The 20771-nt window shown below is 53.0% G+C and overlaps 2 protein-coding genes across 3 annotated transcripts in view; both read left to right on the top strand.

Moving 5' to 3' along the window:
• Positions 1–10742, top strand: part of LOC132383988 (cystatin-2-like) — a 100915-nt gene extending 90173 nt beyond the window's left edge. Inside the window, exons 2-3 of one of the 2 annotated variants that reach the window (XM_059955234.1) lie at positions 10299–10409; positions 10556–10742. In XM_059955234.1, coding sequence (XP_059811217.1) covers positions 10299–10409; positions 10556–10645 — 201 coding nt within the window. In that variant the 3' untranslated portion in view covers positions 10646–10742. Of the gene's footprint in view, positions 1–10298 lie in introns of both variants that reach the window. The other variant, XM_059955233.1, reaches the window with a different exon arrangement.
• Positions 10743–16150: 5408 nt separating this feature from the next.
• Positions 16151–18292, top strand: LOC132383984 (cystatin-2-like). Its single transcript, XM_059955228.1, has 3 exons — positions 16151–16420; positions 17750–17860; positions 17992–18292. Exons 1-3 carry the CDS (start codon positions 16166–16168, stop codon positions 18079–18081), a joined length of 456 nt encoding a protein of 151 aa, XP_059811211.1. The 5' UTR covers positions 16151–16165; the 3' UTR covers positions 18082–18292.
• Positions 18293–20771: the final 2479 nt, after the last annotated feature.

The following is a 20771-nucleotide window of genomic DNA, read 5'->3' as shown; positions in this document are numbered from 1 at the left end:
TGGGATACGTGGGAGTTGGGCTCTACTGGGTATAACACATCCTGGACTGTGTTACGGGGGAACAGGGCTCCACTGGGTATAAAACATCCTGGACTGAGATAGGGGGCATTCGGGCTTCACTGGGTATAACACATCTGGACTGGGATACGGGGGAGTTTGGCTTCATTGGGTATAACTCATCCTGGACTGGGATACGGTGGATTTGGGCTTCACTGGGTATAACTCCTCCTGGACTGGGATACGGGGGCAGTCGGGCTTCACTGGGTATAACACATCCTGGACTGGGATACGGTGGAGTTGGGCTCCACTGGGTATAACTCATCCTGGACTGGGATACGGGGGAGTTGGGCTTCACTGGGTATAACACATCCTGGACTGGGATATGGGGGAGTTGGGCTTCACTGGGTATAACACATCCTGGACTGGGATACGGTGGATTTGGGCTTCTCTGGCTATAACACATCCTGGACTGGGATACGGGGGTAGTTGGGCTCCACCGCGTAATAATATCTGCTGGACGGAGATACAGGCGAGCTGGGCGCCACTGGGTATAACAAATCCTGGACTGGGATACGGGGGAGTTGGGCTTCACAGGGTATAACACATCCTGGACTGGGATACAGGGGAGTTGGGCTTCACGGGGTATAACACACCCTGGACTGGGATACGGGGGAGTTAGGCTCTACTGGGTATAACACATCCTGGACTGGGATACGGGGGAGTTGGACTTCACTGGGTATTACACATCCTGGACTGGAACACGGGGGAGCTGGGGTCAACTGTGTATAACACATCCTGGACTGGGATACTGGGGAGCTGGGCTCCACTGGGTATAATACATCCCGGAACTGGATACGGGGGATTTGGACTTCATTGGGTATAATACATCCCGGAACGGGATACGGGGGATTTGGTCTTCACTGGGTATAAAACACCCTGGACTGGGATCCGGGGGAGTTGGGCTTCATGGGGTATAACACATCCTGGACTGTGATATGGGGGATTTGGGTTCCACTGTGTTTTACAAATCCTGGACTGAGGCAGGGGCAGTTGGGCTCCACTGGGTATAAAACATCCTGGACTGGGATACGTGGGAGTTGGGCTCTACTGGGTATAACACATCCTGGACTGTGTTACGGGGGAACAGGGCTCCACTGGGTATAAAACATCCTGGACTGAGATAGGGGGCATTCGGGCTTCACTGGGTATAACACATCTGGACTGGGATACGGGGGAGTTTGGCTTCATTGGGTATAACTCATCCTGGACTGGGATACGGTGGATTTGGGCTTCACTGGGTATAACTCCTCCTGGACTGGGATACGGGGGCAGTCGGGCTTCACTGGGTATAACACATCCTGGACTGGGATACGGTGGAGTTGGGCTCCACTGGGTATAACTCATCCTGGACTGGGATACGGGGGAGTTGGGCTTCACTGGGTATAACACATCCTGGACTGGGATATGGGGGAGTTGGGCTTCACTGGGTATAACACATCCTGGACTGGGATACGGTGGATTTGGGCTTCTCTGGCTATAACACATCCTGGACTGGGATACGGGGGTAGTTGGGCTCCACTGGGTATAACTCATCCTGGACTGGGATACGGTGGATTTGGGCTTCACTGGGTACAACACATCCTGGACGCGGATACCGGGGCAGTTGGGCTCCACTGGGTATAACTCATCCTGGACTGGGATACAGGGGAGTTGGGCTTCACGGGGTATAACACACCCTGGACTGGGATACGGGGGAGTTGGGCTCTACTGGGTATAACACATCCTGGACTGGGATACGGGGGAGTTGGGCTTCACTGGGTATTACACATCCTGGACTGGAATACGGGGGAGCTGGGCTCCACTAGCTATAACACATCCTGGGCTGGGATACGGGGGAGCTGGGGTCAACTGTGTATAACACATCCTGGACTGGGATACTGGGGAGCTGGGCTCCACTGGGTAAAACCCATCTTGGACTGGGATCCGGGGGGTTGGGCTTAATTGGGTATAACACATCCTGGACTGTGATATGGGGGATTTGAGTTCCACTGTGTTTTACAATTCCTGGACTGAGATACGGGGCAGTTGGGCTCCACCGCGTATTAATATCTGCTGGACGGAGATACAGGCGAGCTGGGCTCCACTGGGTATAACAAATCCTGGACTGGGATACGGGGAGTTAGGCTCCACTGATAATGACAAATCCTGGACTGTGATACGGGGCAGTTGGGGTTCACTAGGTCTAACACATCCTGGACTGGGATACGGGGGAGTTGGGCTTCATTGGGTATAATACATCCCGGAACGGGATACGGGGGATTTGGTCTTCACTGGGTATAAAACATCCTGGACTGGGATCCGGGGGAGTTGGGGTTCACTAGGTCTAACACATCCTGGACTGGGATACGGGGGAGTTGGGCTTCATTGGGTATAATACATCCCGGAACGGGATACGGGGGATTTGGTCTTCACTGGGTATAAAACATCCTGGACTGGGATCCGGGGGAGTTGGGCTTCATGGGGAATAACACATCCTGGACTGTGATATGGGGGATTTGGGTTCCACTGTGTTTTACAAATCCTGGACTGAGGCAGGGGCAGTTGGGCTCCACTGGGTATAACTCATCCTGGACTGGGATCCGGGGGAGTTGGGATTCATGGGGTATAACGCATCCTGGACTGTGATATGGGGGATTTGGGTTCCGCTGTGTTTTACAAATCCTGGACTGTGATACGGGGCAGTTGGGCTCCACTGGTTAAAACATATCCTGGACTGGGATACGGGGGAGTTGGGCTCCACTGGGTATAACACATCCTGGACTGGGATACGGTGGAGTTGGTTTCCACTGGGTATAAGACATCCTGGACTGGGAGACGGGGGAGTTGGGCGCCACTGGGTATAACACATCCTGGACTGGGATACGGGGGAGCTGGGATCCACTGGGTACAACACATCCTGGACTGGGACACGGGGTTGTTGGGACCATGGGGACTAAAGTACCACCAAGGACTGGGATACGGGGGAGTTGGGCTCTACTGGGTATAACACATCCTGGACTGGGATACAGGGGAGTTGGGCTTCACGGGGTATAACACATCCTGGACTGGGACACGGGGTTGTTGGGACCATGGGGACTAACGTACCACCAAGGATTGGGATACGGGGGAGCTGGGCTCCACTGGGCATAACACATCCCGGACTGGGATACGGGGGAGCTGTCCTCCACTGTGTATAACACATCCTGGACTGGGATACGGGGGAGCTGGGTTCCACTGGGTATAACACATCCTGGACTGGGATACGGGGGAGCTGGGTTCCACTGGGTATAACACATCCTGGACTGGGATACGGGGGAGCTGGGCTCCACTGGGTATAACACATCCTGGACTGGGACACGGGGTTGTTGGGACCATGGGGACTAAAGTACCACCAAGGACTGGGATACAGGGGAGTTGGGCTCTACTGGGTATAACACATCCTGGACTGGGATACGGGGGAGTTGGGACCGTGGGGACTAAAGTACCACCAAGGACTGGGATACAGGGGAGTTGGGCTCTACTGGGTATAACACATCTTGGACTGGGATTCGGGGGAGCTGGGCTCCACTGGGTATAACACATCCTGGACTGGGATACAGGGGAGTTGGGCTTCACGGGGTATAACACATCCTGGACTGGGATACAGGGGAGTTGGGCTTCACGGGGTATAACACATCCTGGACTGGGACACGGGGTTGTTGGGACCATGGGGACTGAAGTACCACCAAGGACTGGGATACAGGGCAGTTAGTTAGCATTGGGTATCAATTGCATCTCAGAGGGTAGGAGGCAGCTGAGCACCACATAGAATCAACTACGATCCAGTTTAGGGGTACGGGGAAGCTGGGCACCAATGGTAATCAAAAGGCATCCTGGACAGAGATAAATGGATAAATTATCCCATCGTGGACTGGGTTAATGGACAGTTAGGCATAACAAGGAATTAAATACTCTGCTCGACCAGGATACAGGACAGTTGAATTGATTCGGGTACAGGGCAGCTTCCAACACGGTGTAAGAATATCTCTCTCAACCACAATATGGAGCCGTTAGGATTCACAGGGAATCAAATCCTTTCTGGGCTAGGATGCGGGTTAGTTGAGCACCTCAGGGAATAAAATACCATCAAGGACCGGGATGATGGGCAAATGGACCCTACAGGAAATCAAATTCCTCCCTGGATTCAGATATGTGCAGTTGGGCACCACAAGGAATCAAAAGTCATTATGGGCTGGGATATGAGGTAGCTGGGCACCATGGGGTATCAAATGCCATCCTGCACCGGGGTAAGGGTTAGTTGGGCACCACGGAGTATCGAGTAAGATCATGGATTGAGATACCGGTCAGTTGGGTATCTGAGGGGATCAAATACCCTGCTTGACAGTACGCCAGAGTAGTTGACAACCATACGGAATTAAAACTAGCTGGGACTGCGATACGGGGCAGTTGTCCACCACAGGGTATCTATAATTCCATCCCGGGTTCGGATACTGTGCAGTTGGGCACCTTAGAACCAAATTGCATCGAGGATGGGCATATGGGGCAGTTGGGCACCATGGGGTATCAATTACAATCCTGCACTGGGATGCAGGACAAAAGGGCCGTACAGGAAATCTAATACTATCCTGGTTTAGGATACTGTGCAGTTGGGCACCGCAGGCAATCAAATACCGTCCTGGACGTGGATACAGTGGAGTTGGTAACCACAGGATTCAGATTCCATCTTGAACTGGGATACGGGGTAGTTAGGCATCTCAGGAAATAAAACAACATCCTGGACTGGGATAAGGGCAAATGGGCCCTACAGGAAATCAAATACCTTCTGGGGTCAGATACTGTGCAATTGGGGTCCTCGGGGAATGAAATACAACAAGGACGGGGGATAGCTGGGGCACCAAGGGGTGTCAATTACATTTGCACTGGGAAGGGCAGTTGCGCACCGGGGGGGGGGGGGGGTGAGGTACCACCTTGGCTGGGGGATTAGGCAGCTGAGCACTATGGGGAATCAAATGCCATCAAGGACTGGGATGAGGGGGCAAGTGGGCCCTGCAGGAAACCAAATACCCTCCTGGTTTCAGATACTGTGCGGTTGGGCACCTCAGGGAATCAAATACCATCCTGGACAGCGATAGGGGGCAAATGGGACCTAAAGGAATGGAATCTGATTCCCGTGGTTGCTAGCTCCACTGAGATATCAAACTGAAACAGGATACGGGGCAGTTGGGCACCTCAGAGAATAAAATGCCATCAGGTACTGGGATGCGGGGCAAATGGGCCCTACAGGAAATCAAATACCATCCTGGGGTCAGATACTGCGCAGTTGGGCACCTCAGGTGATCAAATCCCATCTTGCGCCTGGATATGGGGTAGTTGGGATATCAAATAACATCCAGGGCTTGAATACGGGACAGCTGGGCACCTTGGGGAATCAAATATCAACCAAGCTGATGTGGCCCTTGGGTACCATTGGGAATCAAATACCATCTCGGCTGGCATGTGGCAGCTGGGCCACCGCAGGGAATCAAATATGATCCAGGGCTGTAGGTCGCCACAGAGAATCAGAAACGATTCAGAACGGGGATAAGGGATTCTCGGCTACAACAGGGAATTAAATACGATCCAGGACAGGGATAAGGTGCAGGTGGGCACCACAGGGAGTCAAATACCATCAAGAACTGGGATGGGGGAAAATGGGCATTACTGGGTATTCAATACAGGGTAACTGGGCGCCACATGAATCAAATACCATCCTAGTCTGGGATACGGGGTAGCTGGGCACCATAGAGAATGAATTGCCCCGCTCGACAGCGATACGGGCTAGTTGAGAACCGGAGGGAATCAAAACCATCCTGGACAGGAATGCGGGGCAGTTGGAATATCAAATACCACCTTGAGCACTATGGGGGAATCAAATACCATCCTGGATAGGGATACGGGGCAAATGGGTACTGCAGGACCCATTCAGGGCCCCAAACAGGCCTTTCAAGTGAGGCAACGCTTCACCTACTCATCTGCTTGAGGCACGGGGGGGTGGGGGTCTATTGTATCCTGTGCTCCCAATGCACCCTCCTCTACGTTGGTGAGACCCGCAGCAAAGTGGGGCACCAGTTCGTCAAACACCTGCGCTCCATCCGAACTTCCCAATGGCCAAATACTTTAATTCCCATTCCTGTTCCAACATGTCCATTCGTAGCCTCCTCTTGTAGCTACAATGGGGTCGCCCTCAGTGGAGGAGCAGCACCTTATATTCCTTGTGGGTAGCCTCCAAGATGATGGCACAGTTACTTATTTCTCCTTCCTGTTAATAAAAAGCATTCCCTTCCCTTTCCCTGTTTTTCTGTTCCCCGCTCTGGGCTCTTACCTCTTCTCACTTTCCTATCACCTGGTGCCCCTCCTCCTCCCCCTTCTCCTATCGTCCTCTCCCCTCTCCTATCAGATTCCTTCCTCTGCAGCTCTTGCCGATCCTCACCCACCTTACTGCCGCTGCTTTTGTGCTGGTGGCGACTCGCGGTTATCATAAGATATAGAAGCAGAAGTAGGCCATTCAGCCCATCGAGTCTGCTCTGCCATTCAATTCTTCCAGTCATCCCCACTCCCCTGCCTTCTCCCCATACTCTATGATGCCCTGGCTAATCAAGGATCTATCCATCTCTGTCTTAAATACACCCAATGACTTGGCCTCCTCCACTGCTCGTGGCAACAAATTCCACAGATTTACCACCCTCTGACTAAAGTAATTTTACCGCGTATCTGTTCAAAATGGACGTCCTTAAATCATGAAGTCATGCCCTCTTGTCCTAGACTCCCATACCCTGGGAAAAAAACTTTGCCATATCTAATATGTTCAGGACTCTCAAACCTGTTGTAATTAAAAAGCTCGCCAGGGGTCCCCTACGCGACTTAACTGCCCCTGGCTCAGCTGCCAAAGTATCCTGCCACCTAGGCAGCCCAGATTAAATTGCCTAAACAGCTTCCTCCATTCCAACAGGTAGCTGCGGCACGCCGCGGTCACAGGTCCCACCGTCTTTGGCACTACCCGTCCCCATGGTTACCGACAAGCGCCTCTGCCACCATAGCAGGCATTCTCAGTCTCTGAGTAAAACACTAACCCCTCACTTCCTCCTTGAACCTACCCCGCTCTCAGCTTCAATGCATGCCTTCTGGTATTAGCCATTTCAGCCCTGGGAATCAGATACTCCCTGCCCGTTCTATCTAATGACTCTCATCATCTTAGAAACCTCCATCGGATCTCCCTTCAGCCTCCAACACTCCACAGAAAACAACCCGAGGTAATTCAGCCCGTCAGTACAGCCCATGTCCTCCTGACCACCTCTTCTGTGCCCTCTCTAAAATCTCAATACCCTTCCTATAGCGGGGCGACCAGAACTGGACGCAATATTCCAGATGTGAAGTCTGTCAATCTAACCGGGAGGAGATTTTTGTCACAGTTAGAAACATAGCAAACCTACAGCTCAATGCAGGCCTTTCGGCCCACAAAGCTGTGCCGAATATGGCCTTACCTCGGAAATCACCTAGCGTTACCTCTATTTTTCTAAACCCCACGTACCTATCCAGCAGTCTCTTAGAAGACCCTATCGTATCCGCCTCCACCACCGTCGCCGGCAGCCCATTCCACGCACTCACCACTCTCTGAATTAAAAAAACATCTCCTCTGTATTTTTTTCCAAGCATCTTAAAACTTTCCAATCCTCTCATGCTAGCAGTTCAGCCCTGGGGGAAAAAGCCTCTGACTATCCACACGATCAATGCCTCTCATCATCTTATACACCCCTTATATGAGGTCACCTCTCATCCTCCGTCGCTCCAAGGAGAAAAGGCCGAGTTCACTCAACCTATTCTCATAAGGCATGCTCCCCAATCCAGGCAACATCCTTGTAAATCTCCCCTGCACCCTTTGCAGGGTTGTGATGGTTTCCACATCAGTTTGAAATGAAAGTGTTCATGACCTTAAAGTCGACAATATCTCCAACCCCGGCCCTAATGCCCTTCGCCTCCTCATCCCAGCCCGTTACCCACGACTCATTTCTTGCCAAACTCCAACCCATCCTATCACTTAACTTCCCCATCTGAACTTACCATCGGCCGCACTCAGTCACCGACCACCGGCCCCCGTCAGGCGCACCAACAGCGGCTACGATATCCAGAACACACTGCGGTTCCGTCTCCGGAGGGAAAAGATGCATTCTGTCATCTGCCCCCACCTGGCTTCAACTGTCACCTTTTATCTTACCCTCATTCCCCATCATTTGGCCCCTTCCCCTTCCTTTCCAGCCCTGAAGAAGTGACTCAGCCTGAAACGACGGTTGTTTATTCCTTTCCACAGATCCTGTCTGACCTGCTCAGTTCCTTTGGAGATTTGCATATGTGTATTGCTTAGAATTTCCAAAATTCCTCATGTTTGCGGAGGGGGGGAGCGGAGGGAGGCGGGGTGGGTGAGGAGGGGGAGGGGGAGTGGGTGAGAACGGGGGAGGAGCGGATGTGGGAGAGGGTGGGGGGAGGGAAGTGAGGTGGGTGGGAGGTGGAAGGAGTGGAAGACAGGGGAGGAGTGTTGGGGTGGCCGATGAAGGGAGATTGGAGGAAGGTGAGAGGGAGATGGGGAAGGAGGTGGGGTTGGGCTGATGGGTGAGGAGTGGGGAGGGTGTGTGTAGTGGAGTTAAGGGGTGGGGAGAGAGTGAGTAGAGGAGGTGGGGTAGTGGAATGAGGCTGGTGAGGTGGGGACTGGTGAGTGTGAGGGGATGGGGAGAGAGATCGGGGTAGGAAAGGGCAGAGGGGTGGGATGGAGGTAGAGATTGTGGAGGAGGGATGGTTGCAGATTGGGTTTGGTTGAGGTGTAGTGACGGGTAGGAGTGGATCGGGGTAGGTGAGGATTGGGGGGTGGGGTTGGGGTGTAGGGAAGAAGGGAAGGGACAGAGATGGAGGTGAGTTTGGGGAGGAAGGGGGCAGAAAGATGGGAAGGAAAGGTGACTGCTGTGGGGAGGAGTGAGAGAAGAGCTAGGGAACAGTAGGAAGATTGTTGGGGTGAATAAGACATTGAAGGAGATGGAGCTGAGCTCCACTGTGGGGGGGGGGGGGGGTTATAAAAGATATAACGAGCGCAGTGGATAGAGGGGATCAGATGGACGATATTTCCACAGAAGGTGCTCGATAAGGTGCCACATGAAAGACTTATCCATAAGATAAAGATAAGGATGCACAGAGTCGTGGCAATGTATTAGTATAGAAAGAGGGCTGGTGAACTAATAGAAAGCAGAGAGTTGGCATACATGGGTGATGATACTAAACTGGATGGAAAAGCAAATTGTGCAGAAGATATGGAGAGTCTGCAGAGAGATATCGATAGGTTAGGTGAGTGGGTAAAGGCCTGGCAGATGTTGGTAAATGCAAGGTCATCCAATTTGGAAGGAAAAATAGAAGAGCAGATTATTATTTAAATGGTAAAAAAAAAATTGCAGCATGCTTCTGTGCAGAGGGAGTTGGGAATGTTTGTACATGAATCACAAAAGGTTGGTTTTTTAGCTGCAGCAGGCTATCAAGATGGGAAATGGGATGTGGGCCTTCACTGCTAGAGGGATTGAATTGAAGAGCAGGGGGATTATGCTGCAACTGTACAGGGTACTGGTGGGGCCGCACCTGGAGTACCGTGTGCGGTTCTGGTCTCCTGACTTGAAAGGTTCACCATGTTGATTCCAGAGACGAGGGGGTTAGACTATGAGGAAAGATTGAGTCACCTGGGACTGTACTCACTGGAATTCAGAAAAATGAGAGGAAATCCTATAGAAACATAAAATTATGAAAGAGATAGAGGCAGAAGTTCTTTCCACTGGGAGGTGAGACTAGAACTAGGGGACATAGCCTCAAGATTTAGGATGGAGATGAGGAGGAACTGCTTTTCCCAGAGAGTGGGGAATCTGTGGAATTCTTTGCCCAGTGAAGCAGTGGAGGCTGCCTCAGTAAATATATTTAAGACAAGATTGGATAGATTTTTGCAGAGTAGGGGAATTAAGGGTTATGGGGAAAAGGCAGGTCGGTGGAGATGAGTCCATGGCCAGATCAGCCATGATCTTATTGAATGGCGGAACAGGCTCGACGGGCCGAATGGCCGACTCCTGCTCCCGTTTCTGATGAACGGCGGGGCCAAGGTGGTGAGTGTGGAGATGGGTGACCACTCCTGACCCGATACACACAGACACCCGGTGGAGATGTTCTGAGGCGTTTCTGACTGTAGGCTGCTCTTGCAGGTGGTCGAGGGGATGATGTACCATCTCACCCTGAAGCTGAGAACCACCGTCTGCAGGAAGAGATCTGCCTCCCGGAACTGTCCCTTCCACAAGAATCCTCGATACGCCAAGGTGAGCGATCTGTGCACTGGTGGTCCCGGAAGAGTGGGGTGTGGGTCCTGTCCCCGTCGGCACTGGAACATGGTGGGGATTCATGAATCTGCCGGGATGCCGACGGGCAACTCTTTCAATACTGGCCTCTTGTTTTCTCCCCGCAGACGGTGATCTGTAGATTTAAAGTCTGGAACCGCCCGTGGGTCGGGCCGATGCGGGTGTCCGGAAGGCGTTGCTCCAGGACGGCCAAGTGACCGGACTGTGGGACCCCTGCGGCGCACAGCGTGGCGTGCACAGCTCTGCTAAAGCAATAATTCTGATCACCAGGGCCAATGGATACGAACACAGCATTTTACCCCCCCCCCCCCCACCCCGGGGCGTCTACGGAATGTAATCTCTACAACGCACACAGACAAACGCGCGTGTGTATACACTCGCTCACTTATATACATTCCCCTGGGCACTGTCTCTCTCCCCTCCCCCTCTCTCCCCCCCCCCCCGGTCTCTCTCTCCCCTTCCCTTCCCCTCTCCCCCTTCTCTCTCCCCCTCCCCCCTCTCTCTTTCCCCACCTCTCTCTCTCCCCTCCCCCTCTCTCTATACCCTCCCCCTCCCCCCCTCACTCTCTCTCCCCTCCACCTCTCTCTCCCCTCCCCCTCTCCTCTCTCCCTCTCCCTCTCCCACTCTCTCTCTCCCCTCCACCTCTCCCTCCCTCTCCCTCTCTCCCTCTCCCTCTCCCACTCTCTCTCTCCCCTCCACCTCTCCCTCCCCTCTCCCCCTCCCTCTCCCTCTCCCTCTCTCCCTCTCCCTCTCCCCCTCTCTCTCTCTCCCACACACACACACACCAAGTTTGAGTTGGAACCCTTGAAAAATCGCCCGTCATAAACATCGAGGGGCCAAATAACCGGACGCAGTACGTTCTATGTTCGGGAGTATGTGGGTTTCAGCTCGCCGGCTGACCAGTTATTACCATAATTGTATAATTAAGCAGCAAATGTATATTTCTATTCTTGCGCAGTAAAGTTTTTAGCATCCTGAGTCTGCCTGTGTTTGGGACGTTAACAGGGTAACTCGGTGAACGAGGGCGGCCCAGCACTGACCACCACGTCCACAGTGAGCTCGGCGACCCTGCGTCTTGATCGGAGCGAGGGGTCTCGGTCAGTGGTGGCGGGAGTGTGTAAAACCAGAGTCCGTCCTTTTAGGGGGAAGAGGAGTAATTGCTTTAGGCGGAGAGTCGGGAATCTGTGGAATTCGTTCCCACTGGCCAGTCTTTGTGTACGTTTAAGACAGAGAGTGATAGATTCTCTGCTCAGGGCACGAAGGGACACGGGGAGAAGGCAGGAGGTTGGGGACTGGGAGGGAAAATGATGATGAAATGGCGGAGGCGATTCGACGGGCCAAATGGCCTAATTCTGCCTCTATATCTCACGGCCTTATAAAGTGTATTCATCATGGAAAATGTACCGTTTCACGTTCTGATCAGGAACCCTCTCCAAACCCTCAACGTCCTTCCTGTTGTGGGGCGAGCAGAACCACTGTATATGCAATACTCCAGACCAGAGTTTTATGAACTCTGTCAGTCTCACCGGGAGGAGATTTTTGTCACAGTCAAACATGAAAGTATTCATGACCTTAAAATCGACATTATCTCCAATAATGTCCTTCGCCTCCTCATCCCGACCCGCTACCCACGACTCATTTCTTGCCAACCCAACCTATCACTTAACTTCCCCATCTGAACTTACCATCGGCCGCACTCAGTCACCGACCACCGGCCCCCGTCAGCCTCGTCAACAGCGGCTACGATATCCAGAACACACTGCGGTTCCGTCCCCGGAGGGAAAAGATGCAATCTATCATCTGCCCCCCACCTGGCTTCACCTGTCCCCTTTTATCTTACCCTCCTTCCCCATCATTTTGTTAATACTCTGGCCTCTTCCCCTTCCTTTCCAGCCCTGAAGAAGTGACTCAGCCCGAAACGACGGCTGTTTATTCCTTTCCACAGATCCTGTCTGACCTGCTCTGTTCCAACGGCGATTTGTATTTATATACCAACTTGTGTGTGTTCTTTGAATCTCCAGCTTCTGCAGAGTTCCTCGGGTTTGCGAACTTGTGAAGATGGCTGGGTTGGGGCGGAGGGGCGCGAAGGGAGCGGCTCTGCTACTGGGATTAATGATGACGTCGGGGGGCGGAAGCAGCCGTAAAGGGGTGCAGCCTCCACCCCCGTGCCCCTAGATGACCCCGCGGTGGTGAACGCGTCCCGGGTGGCGGAGAAATCCTTCAACCAGTGTCGAATGTGACATCGGCCCAAGCAGAGGTGATGGGGAGGGGGAGGAGAGAGGGCGTGGGGGGAGGGGAGGGCAGAGGGGGAGGGAGGAGAGGGGAGGGAAGATGGGTTGGGGAGTGAAGAGTGGGAAAGGGAGGAGGAGCGGTGAGGAGAAGGGGAGAGCGAGGAGGGGAATGAGATGGCGGAGAGGCGAGGGGATGGGGAGGGGAGGAGAGGGTGGAGTTGAGGGATGGGCTGGAGAGGGGGAGCGGGGAGGAGAGATGTAAGTAGAGGGACTGATGGAGAAGGGGAGGGGAAGAGGCCTCTGGGAGGGAGGAGTGGGGAAGCGGTGGAGGAGGGAAGGGGAAGTGGGGAGGGGTAGGAGATAGAGAGGAGAGGGAGGGGGACGGGAGGACAGGGAAGGGGTGAGGCAATATGGAGGGGATGGCAGAAGGGGTAAGTGGGGAGTAGAGGGGGGTGGGGAGAGGAAGGGCAGCAGAGAGGAGAGGAAGGGTGGGAGGCAGGAAGAGGAGTTGGAGGAAGGGGAAGGGAGGATGTGGAGGAGAGATAGAGGGGGACGAGAGGGAAGCAGGGGAGGAGGAGATTGAGAGGAGTGGAGAGTGGGAGGAATGGGGTGGGTGAAGGGGGAAGATGGGATGTAGGGGGAAGGGAGGGGCAAGAGGAGGGGAGAAAGGGTGGGGAGGAGAGGTCGGTGGAGGATATGGAGTATCTGCAGAGATATAGATAGGTCAAGTGAGCAGGCGAGGGTCTGTCAGATGGAGAACAATGTTGGTCCACGCGAGGACATCCACTTTGGAAGGAAAATGGAAGAAAAGGTTATTAATTAGATGGTGAAGATTGCAGCATGCTGCTGTGCAGAGGGACTTGGGAGTGCTTGTTCATGATTCACAAAAAGTTGGTTTGCAGGTGCAGCGGGCTGTCGAGAAGGGAAATGGGGTGTCGGACTTCATTGCTGGAGGGATTGAATTGAAGAGCAGGGAGGTCATGCTGCGACTGTACAGGGTACTGGTGAGGCCGCACCTGGAGTACTGTGTGCAGTTCTGATCTCCTTACTCGAGGAAGGATATACTGGCTTTGGAGGCGGTGCAGAGGAGGTTCACCAGGTTGATTCCAGAGATGAGGAGGTTAGACTATGAGGAGAGATTGAGTCGCCTGGGACTGTACTTGCTGGAATTCAGAAGAATGAGAGGAGATCTTGTAGAAAGATAAAATTATGAAAGGGATAGATAAGATAGAGGCAGGAAAGTTCTTTCCGCTGGGAGGTGAGGTTAGAACTAGGAGACATATCCTCGAGATTCAGGGGAGTAGATTCGGGACGGAGATGAGGAGGAACTGCTTTTCCCAGAGAGTGGGGAATCTGTGGAATTCTCTGCCCAGGGAAGCAGTGGAGGCTGCCTTAGTAAATATATTTAAGACAAGGTTGGATAGATTTTTGCAGAGAAGGGGAATTGAGGGTGATGGGGAAAAGGCAGGTAGGTGGAGATGAGTCCATGGCCAGATCAGCCATGATCTTATTGAATGGCGGAACAGGCTCGACGGGCCGAATGGCCGACTCCTGCTCCCGTTTCTGATGAACGGCGGGGCCAAGGTGGTGAGTGTGGAGATGGGTGACCACTCCTGACTCGATACACCCAGACACCCGGTGGAGATGTTCTGAGGCGTTTCTGACTGTAGGCTGCTCTTGCAGGTGGTCGAGGGGATGATGTACCATCTCACCCTGAAGCTGAGAACCACCGTCTGCAGGAAGAGATCTGCCTCCCGGAACTGTCCCTTCCACAAGAATCCTCGATACGCCAAGGTGAGCGATCTGTGCACTGGTGGTCCCGGAAGAGTGGGGTGCGGGTCCTGTCCCCGTCGGCACTGGAACATGGTGGGGATTCATGATTGTGGGGATTCATGAATCTGCCCGGGTACCAGAAGGAAGCTCTTTCAATACTGGCCTCTTGTTTTCTCCCCGCAGACGACAACCTGCAGACTTAAAGTCTGGGACCGCCCGTGGGTCGGGCCGATGCGGGTGTCCGGAAGGCGTTGCTCCAGGACGGCCAAGTGACCGGACTGTGGGACCCCTGCGGCGCACAGAGCTCTGCTGAAGCAATAATGCTAATCACTGGGTCACATGGCTACTAACACAGCACTTTACCACAGCCCTGGAAGCCTACTGAATGGAAGCACTACAACGCAAACTGACAAACGTATGTGCACAAGAGGCGCACATAAACACACACGCCATGTGTGTTATTACCATAATTGTATAATTGAGCTGCAAATGTACACATTTTGCTCTTGCGCAATAAAGTGCTTAGACCCTGCATCTGGATAGGAGCGAGGGGTCTCAGTCAGTGCTTTAATTTCAAACGTGGCGGGAGCGTGTAAGACCAGAGGACGCGGCCTCAGAATAGAGGGCCGTTCTTTTAGGAGGAAGAGGAGTAATTGCTTTAGCCAGATAGTCGGGAATCTGTGGAATTCGTTCCCACTGGCCAGTCTTTATTCATATTTAAGACAGATAGATTCTTGGTTGGTCAGGGCACGAAGGGACACGGGGAGAAGGCAGGAGGTTGGGGGCTGGGAGGGTAAATGATGATGAAATGGCGGAGACGATTCGACGGGCCAAATGGCCTAATTCTGCCTCTATATCCGACGGCCTTATAAAGTGTATTCATCATGGAAAATGTACCGTTTCACGTTCTGATCAGGAACCCTCTCCAAAGCCTCAACGTCCTTCCTATCACGGGGCGAGCAGAACCACTGTATATGCAATACTCCAGACCAGAGTTTTATGAACTCTGTCAGTCTCACCGGGAGAAATAATTTTCTCACAGTCAGACATGAAAGTATTCATCACCTTAAAGTCGACATTATCTCCAATCCCGGACCTAATGTCCTTCGCCTCCTCATCCCGATCCGCTACCCACGACTCATTTCTTGCCAAACTCCAACCCATCCTATCACTTAACTTCCCCATCTGAACTTACCATCGGCCGCACTCAGTCACCGACCACCGGCCCCCGTCAGCCTCGTCAACAGCGGCTACGATATCCAGAACACACTGCGGTTCCGTCCCCGGAGGGAAAAGATGCAATCTGTCATCTGCCCCCACCTGGCTTCACCTGTACCCTAATTCCCCATCATTTTGTTAATACTCTGGCCTCTTCCCCTTCCTTTCCAGCCCTGAAGAAGTGACTCAGCCCGAAAAGACGGCTGTTTATTCCTTTCCATAGATTCTGTCTGACCTGCTCTGTTCCTCCGGTGATTTGTATTTACAAAAATCCTGTCTGACCTGCTCTGTTCCTCCGGTGATTTGTAGTTACATAAATCCTGTCTGACCTGCTCAGTTCCTCCAGAATTTTGCGTGTCTGTGTTGCTTAGTATTTCGTCTATTCAACCTGTTTGCAATTGTAGGACTGTGATAAGAGGGCGCGGAACTTGTAGGTTTGGGGCGAAAGCCCCACAGAAAGATGGCGGCCGCAGTGCGGGGCGGAAGTGACGACAGATGGGGCGAGGTGGGGAACTCACGCCCCTGTCCGTGAACATCGACGAACTTGTGAAGATGGCTGCTTCTCTGCTGCTGGGGTTCATGATGATGTTGGGGGTGCAAGCAGCCTTGAAGACTGGCGGCCTCTCCCCCGTGCCCGTAGATGACGCCGGGGTGGTGAACGCGTCCCGGGTGGCGGAGAAATCCTTCAATGACCAGACCAACGACTTGTTTTACAGCGCGGTGTCGAATGTGAAATCGGCCCAAGTACAGGTGCGGGAGGGGAGAGGGGGAAAGGAGGGAGGATGTGCTGGGGAGGGAGACGGGGGAGTGTGGAGGAGAGGGACTGAGGAATAGGGGAGGGGGGAAGAGGGAGGTAGGGAGGAGTGGGGAAGGTGGAAGTGGGGAGGGGATAAAGGTAGAGGGGAACAGGGGAGTATATGGGGTGGGGAGAGGAGGTGAACCGGGGAGGAGAGGGGGAAGGGTGGGAGACAGGAAGAGTCGGAGGATGGGGAGGAGAATAGAGGGGAGAGACGGGAGCTGAGGTAGGAGGGGGAGATGGAGAGCATAGTGAGGGGAACAGGAGGTAGAGTGGCAGGAGTGGGGTGGGAGGGGCGAGGAGGGGAGGAGAAGGCAAGGGGGATATGGAGAATCTGCAGAGAGATATAGATAGGTTAATTGAGTGGGCAAGGGTCTGGCTGTTGGTCAATGCAAGTTCATCCACTTTGGAAGGAAAAATGGAAGAGCAGATAATTATTTAAATGGTGAAAATTTGCAGCATGCTGCTGTCCAGACAGACTTGGGAGTGTTTGTACAGGAATCACAAAAGGTTGGTTTGCTGGTGTGGCAGGCTATCAAGAAGGGAAATGGGGTGTCGGACTTCATTGCTGGAGGGATTGAATTGAAGAGCAGGGAGGTCATGCTGCGACTGTACAGGGTACTGGTGAGGCCGCACCTGGAGTACTGTGTGCAGTTCTGGTCTCCTGACTCGAGGAAGGATATACTGGCTTTGGAGGCGGTGCAGAGGAGGTTCACCAGGTTGATTCCAGAGATGAGGAGTTAGACTATGAGGAGAGATTGAATCACCTGGGTCTGTACTCGCTGGAATTCAGAAAAGTGAGAGGAAATTTTATAGAAACATAAAATTATGAAAGAGGTTGAGGCAGTAAAGTTGATTCCACTGGAAAGTGAGACTAGAATGAGGGGACATAGCTTCAAGATTCAGGGGAGTAGATTTAGGACGGAGATGAGGAGGAACTGCTTTTCCCAGAGAGTGGGGAATCTGTGGAATTCTCTGTCCAGTGAAGCAGTGGAGGCTGCCTCAGTAAATATATTTAAGACAAGGTTGGATAGATTTTTGCAGAGTAGGGGAATTGCGGGTTACGGGGAAAAGGCAGGTCGGTGGAGATGAGTCCGTGGTCAGATCAGCCATGATCTTATTGAATGGCGGGGCAGGCTCGACGGGCCAAATGGCTGATTCGTCCTTTTTTCTCATGAACAGCGGGGCCAAGGTGGTGGGAGTGTGGAGATGGGTGACCACTCCTGACTCGATACACACAGACACCCTGTGGAGATGTTCTGAGGCGTTTCTGACTCTTGCAGGTGGTGGCTGGATTGAAGTACTATCTCACCCTGGAGCTGAGAACCACCGTCTGCAGGAAGAGATCTGTTTCCCCGAACTGTCCCTTCCACAAGAATCCTCGATACGCCAAGGTGAGCGATCTGTGCACTGTTGATCCCGGAAGCGAGGGGTGGGCACGGGAACATGGTGGGGATTCGTGAATCTGCCGGGGTATGGGCGGGGAGCTCTTTTAATACTGGCCTCTTGTTTCTCCCCCCCGCAGACAATGACCTGTAACTTCGAAGTCTGGGAGCAAGTTTGGCGTGGGTGGTCGAAGGTGACCAAACAGAATTGCACCAGAACGGCAAAGTGACCAGACTTTAGGACCCGTGGTGTGCGGCGCACAGAGCTCTGCTGAAGCAATAATGCTGATCACTAGGTCAAATGGATACTAACACAGCACTTTACCACAGCCCTGGAAGCCTACTGAATGGAAGCACTACAACGTGTGCAGACAAACGCATGTGCACGAGCGAGCGGTTTGAGTTTTTTAACCTTGCGCAGTAAAGTTTTTAGCATCCTGAGTCTGCCTGTGTTTGGGACGTTAACAGGGTAACTCGGTGAACGAGGGCGGCCCAGCACTGACCACCACGTCTACAGTGAGCTCGGCGATGGTGCTTAGACCCTGCGTCTTGTTCGGAGCGAGGGGTCTCGGTCAGCGGTGTCGGGAGTGTGTAAGACCAGAGGACACGGCCTCAGAATAGAGGGCCGTCCTTTTAGGAGGGAGAGGAGTCATTTCTTTAGCCAGAGAGCGGGGAATCTGTGGAATTCTTTCGCAGGCAAGCCTTTGTTACGTTTATGGCAGAGATTGATAGATTCTTGAATGGTCAGGGCATGAAGGGACACGGGCAGAAGGCAGGAGACTGGAGACTGGGAGGGAAAATGATGATGAAATGGCGGAGGCGATTCGACGGGCCAAATGGCCTAATTCTGCCTCTTTATCTCACGGCCTTATAAAGTGTATTCATCATGGAAAATGTACCGTTTCACTTTCTGATCAGGAACCCTCTCCAAACCCTCAACGTCCTTCCTGTTGTGGGGCGAGCAGAACCACTGTATATGCAATACTCCAGACCAGAGTTTTATGATCAGTCTCACCGGGAGGAGATTTTTTGTCACAATTAGACACGAAAGTATCCATCTCCTTAAAGTCGAGAATATCTTCAACCCCGGCTCTAATGCCCTTTGCCTCCTCATCCCAGCCCGTTACCCACGACTCATTTCTTGCCAAACTCCAACCCATCCTATTACTTCCCCATCTGAACTTGCCATCGGCTGCACTCAGTCACTGACCACCGGCCCCCGTCAGGCTCGTCAACAGCGGCTACGATATCCAGAACACACTGCGGTTCCGTCCCCGGAGGGAAAAGATGCAATCTGTCATCTGCCCCCACCTAGCTTCAACTGTCACCTTTTAACTTCTGCTCATTCCCCATAATTCTTTTAATATTTCCTTTTCCTTCGCAGTCATAATGAAGGGTCTCGGCCCGAATCGGCGAATGTTTATCTGTTTCTGTGGATTCTGGGTCCTCTTGCGTTTCGCGTGTCCGTCTTGCTTTGCATTTCCGGCATCTGCACCATGTCTCCTCTTTGCAGTCATGGAAAAGTTGTAAAAAGACGTGGGGATCTGCAGGCAACAGTGCCGGAGGAACTCATCAGGCCGGGCAGCATCTGTGGAGAAGAGCAAATGCTCGATGTTTTGGGCCGAGACTCGACAGCAGGACTGGACAGAGTCAGAGTCGAAAGGTGGGTGGGGGGGGGGGGTAACACAAGGTGATCGGTGGAACACGGAGGGGAGGGGGTGAAGTAAAGAGCTGGGACGTCGACTGGTGAAAGAGATACGGGGCTGGAGGAGGGGGGAGTCTGATAGGAGAGGACAGGGGGCCATGGAAGAAAGAAAGCAGGGTAGGGGCACCAGAGGGAGGTGCTGGGCAGGCAAGGAGACGAGCTGAGAGAGGGAAATGGTGAAGTTGCGGTCCTTACCAGAAATTTGAGAAACCGATGTTCATGTCATCAGGTTGAAGGCTACCCAGACAGAGTGTAAGCTGGTGTTCTTTCAGCCTGAGTGTGACCTCATCACGACAGTGGAGGGAAGTGGAATTAAAATGGACGGCCACTGGGAGTTCCTGCTTGTTTCGGCAGACAGAGCGCAGATGCACGGCCAAGCGGTCTCCCAGTCTACGTCAGGTCTCACTGATATACAGCAGGCCGCACTGGGAGCACGGAACACAGTATGACCCCAACACACTCACAGGCGAAGTGTCGCCTCACCTGGAATGACTGTTGGGGTTAGTGAGGGACGAGGGGGTGGGGTAGCACTCGTTCCGCTTGCTGCAAGGATAAGCGCCAGGAGGGAGGGACAAATGGACGAGGGAGTCACATAGGGAGCGATCCCTGTGGAAAGCAGACAGTGGGGGAGGTGAGGGAACGATGTCCTTGGGGGGGGGGGGATCCCTTTGGGGGTGACGGAAGTTGCGGAGAATTATCTGCTGGACAGAGGCTGCCTGTGGTGGTAGGTGAGGACCAGGGGAAGGTGGCAGAGGATGGGGTGACAGCGGATGTGTGTGAGATGGAAGGGATGCAGTTGAGGGCAGCGTTGATGATGAGGAAGGGAAACCCCTTTCTTTGAAGAAGCAGGACATCTCCTTCGTTCTGGAATGAAAAGCCTCATCCTGAGAGCAGATGCGGCGGAGATGTTGGAACTGAGAATGGGGGATGTGGTTTTAACAAGTAACAGGGTGGGACAAGGTGTAGTCCAGGTAACTGTGAGAGAAGCTGTCCACTTTCTGCAGAGGAGAAATTTATCTAGAGTGAGGACGTTCTGCCAGCTGGAAGAGAGTGGTGGTGGAGGGGAACTGGTTGGGTCTGGTGTCCAAAAAGAAATGGATGGGGGACGGAGGTGTATAGGGACTGGACATCCATCCTGAAGATAAGATGATGGGGGCCAGGGAACTTGAAGTTATTGAAAAAATCCAGAGCGTGTGAAGTGTCACGGATGTAGGT

The sequence above is a fragment of the Hypanus sabinus genome, chromosome 31, assembly GCF_030144855.1.
Source record: "Hypanus sabinus isolate sHypSab1 chromosome 31, sHypSab1.hap1, whole genome shotgun sequence".
NCBI lineage: Eukaryota > Metazoa > Chordata > Chondrichthyes > Myliobatiformes > Dasyatidae > Hypanus > Hypanus sabinus.
This window is presented reverse-complemented; position numbering and strand designations above follow the sequence as displayed.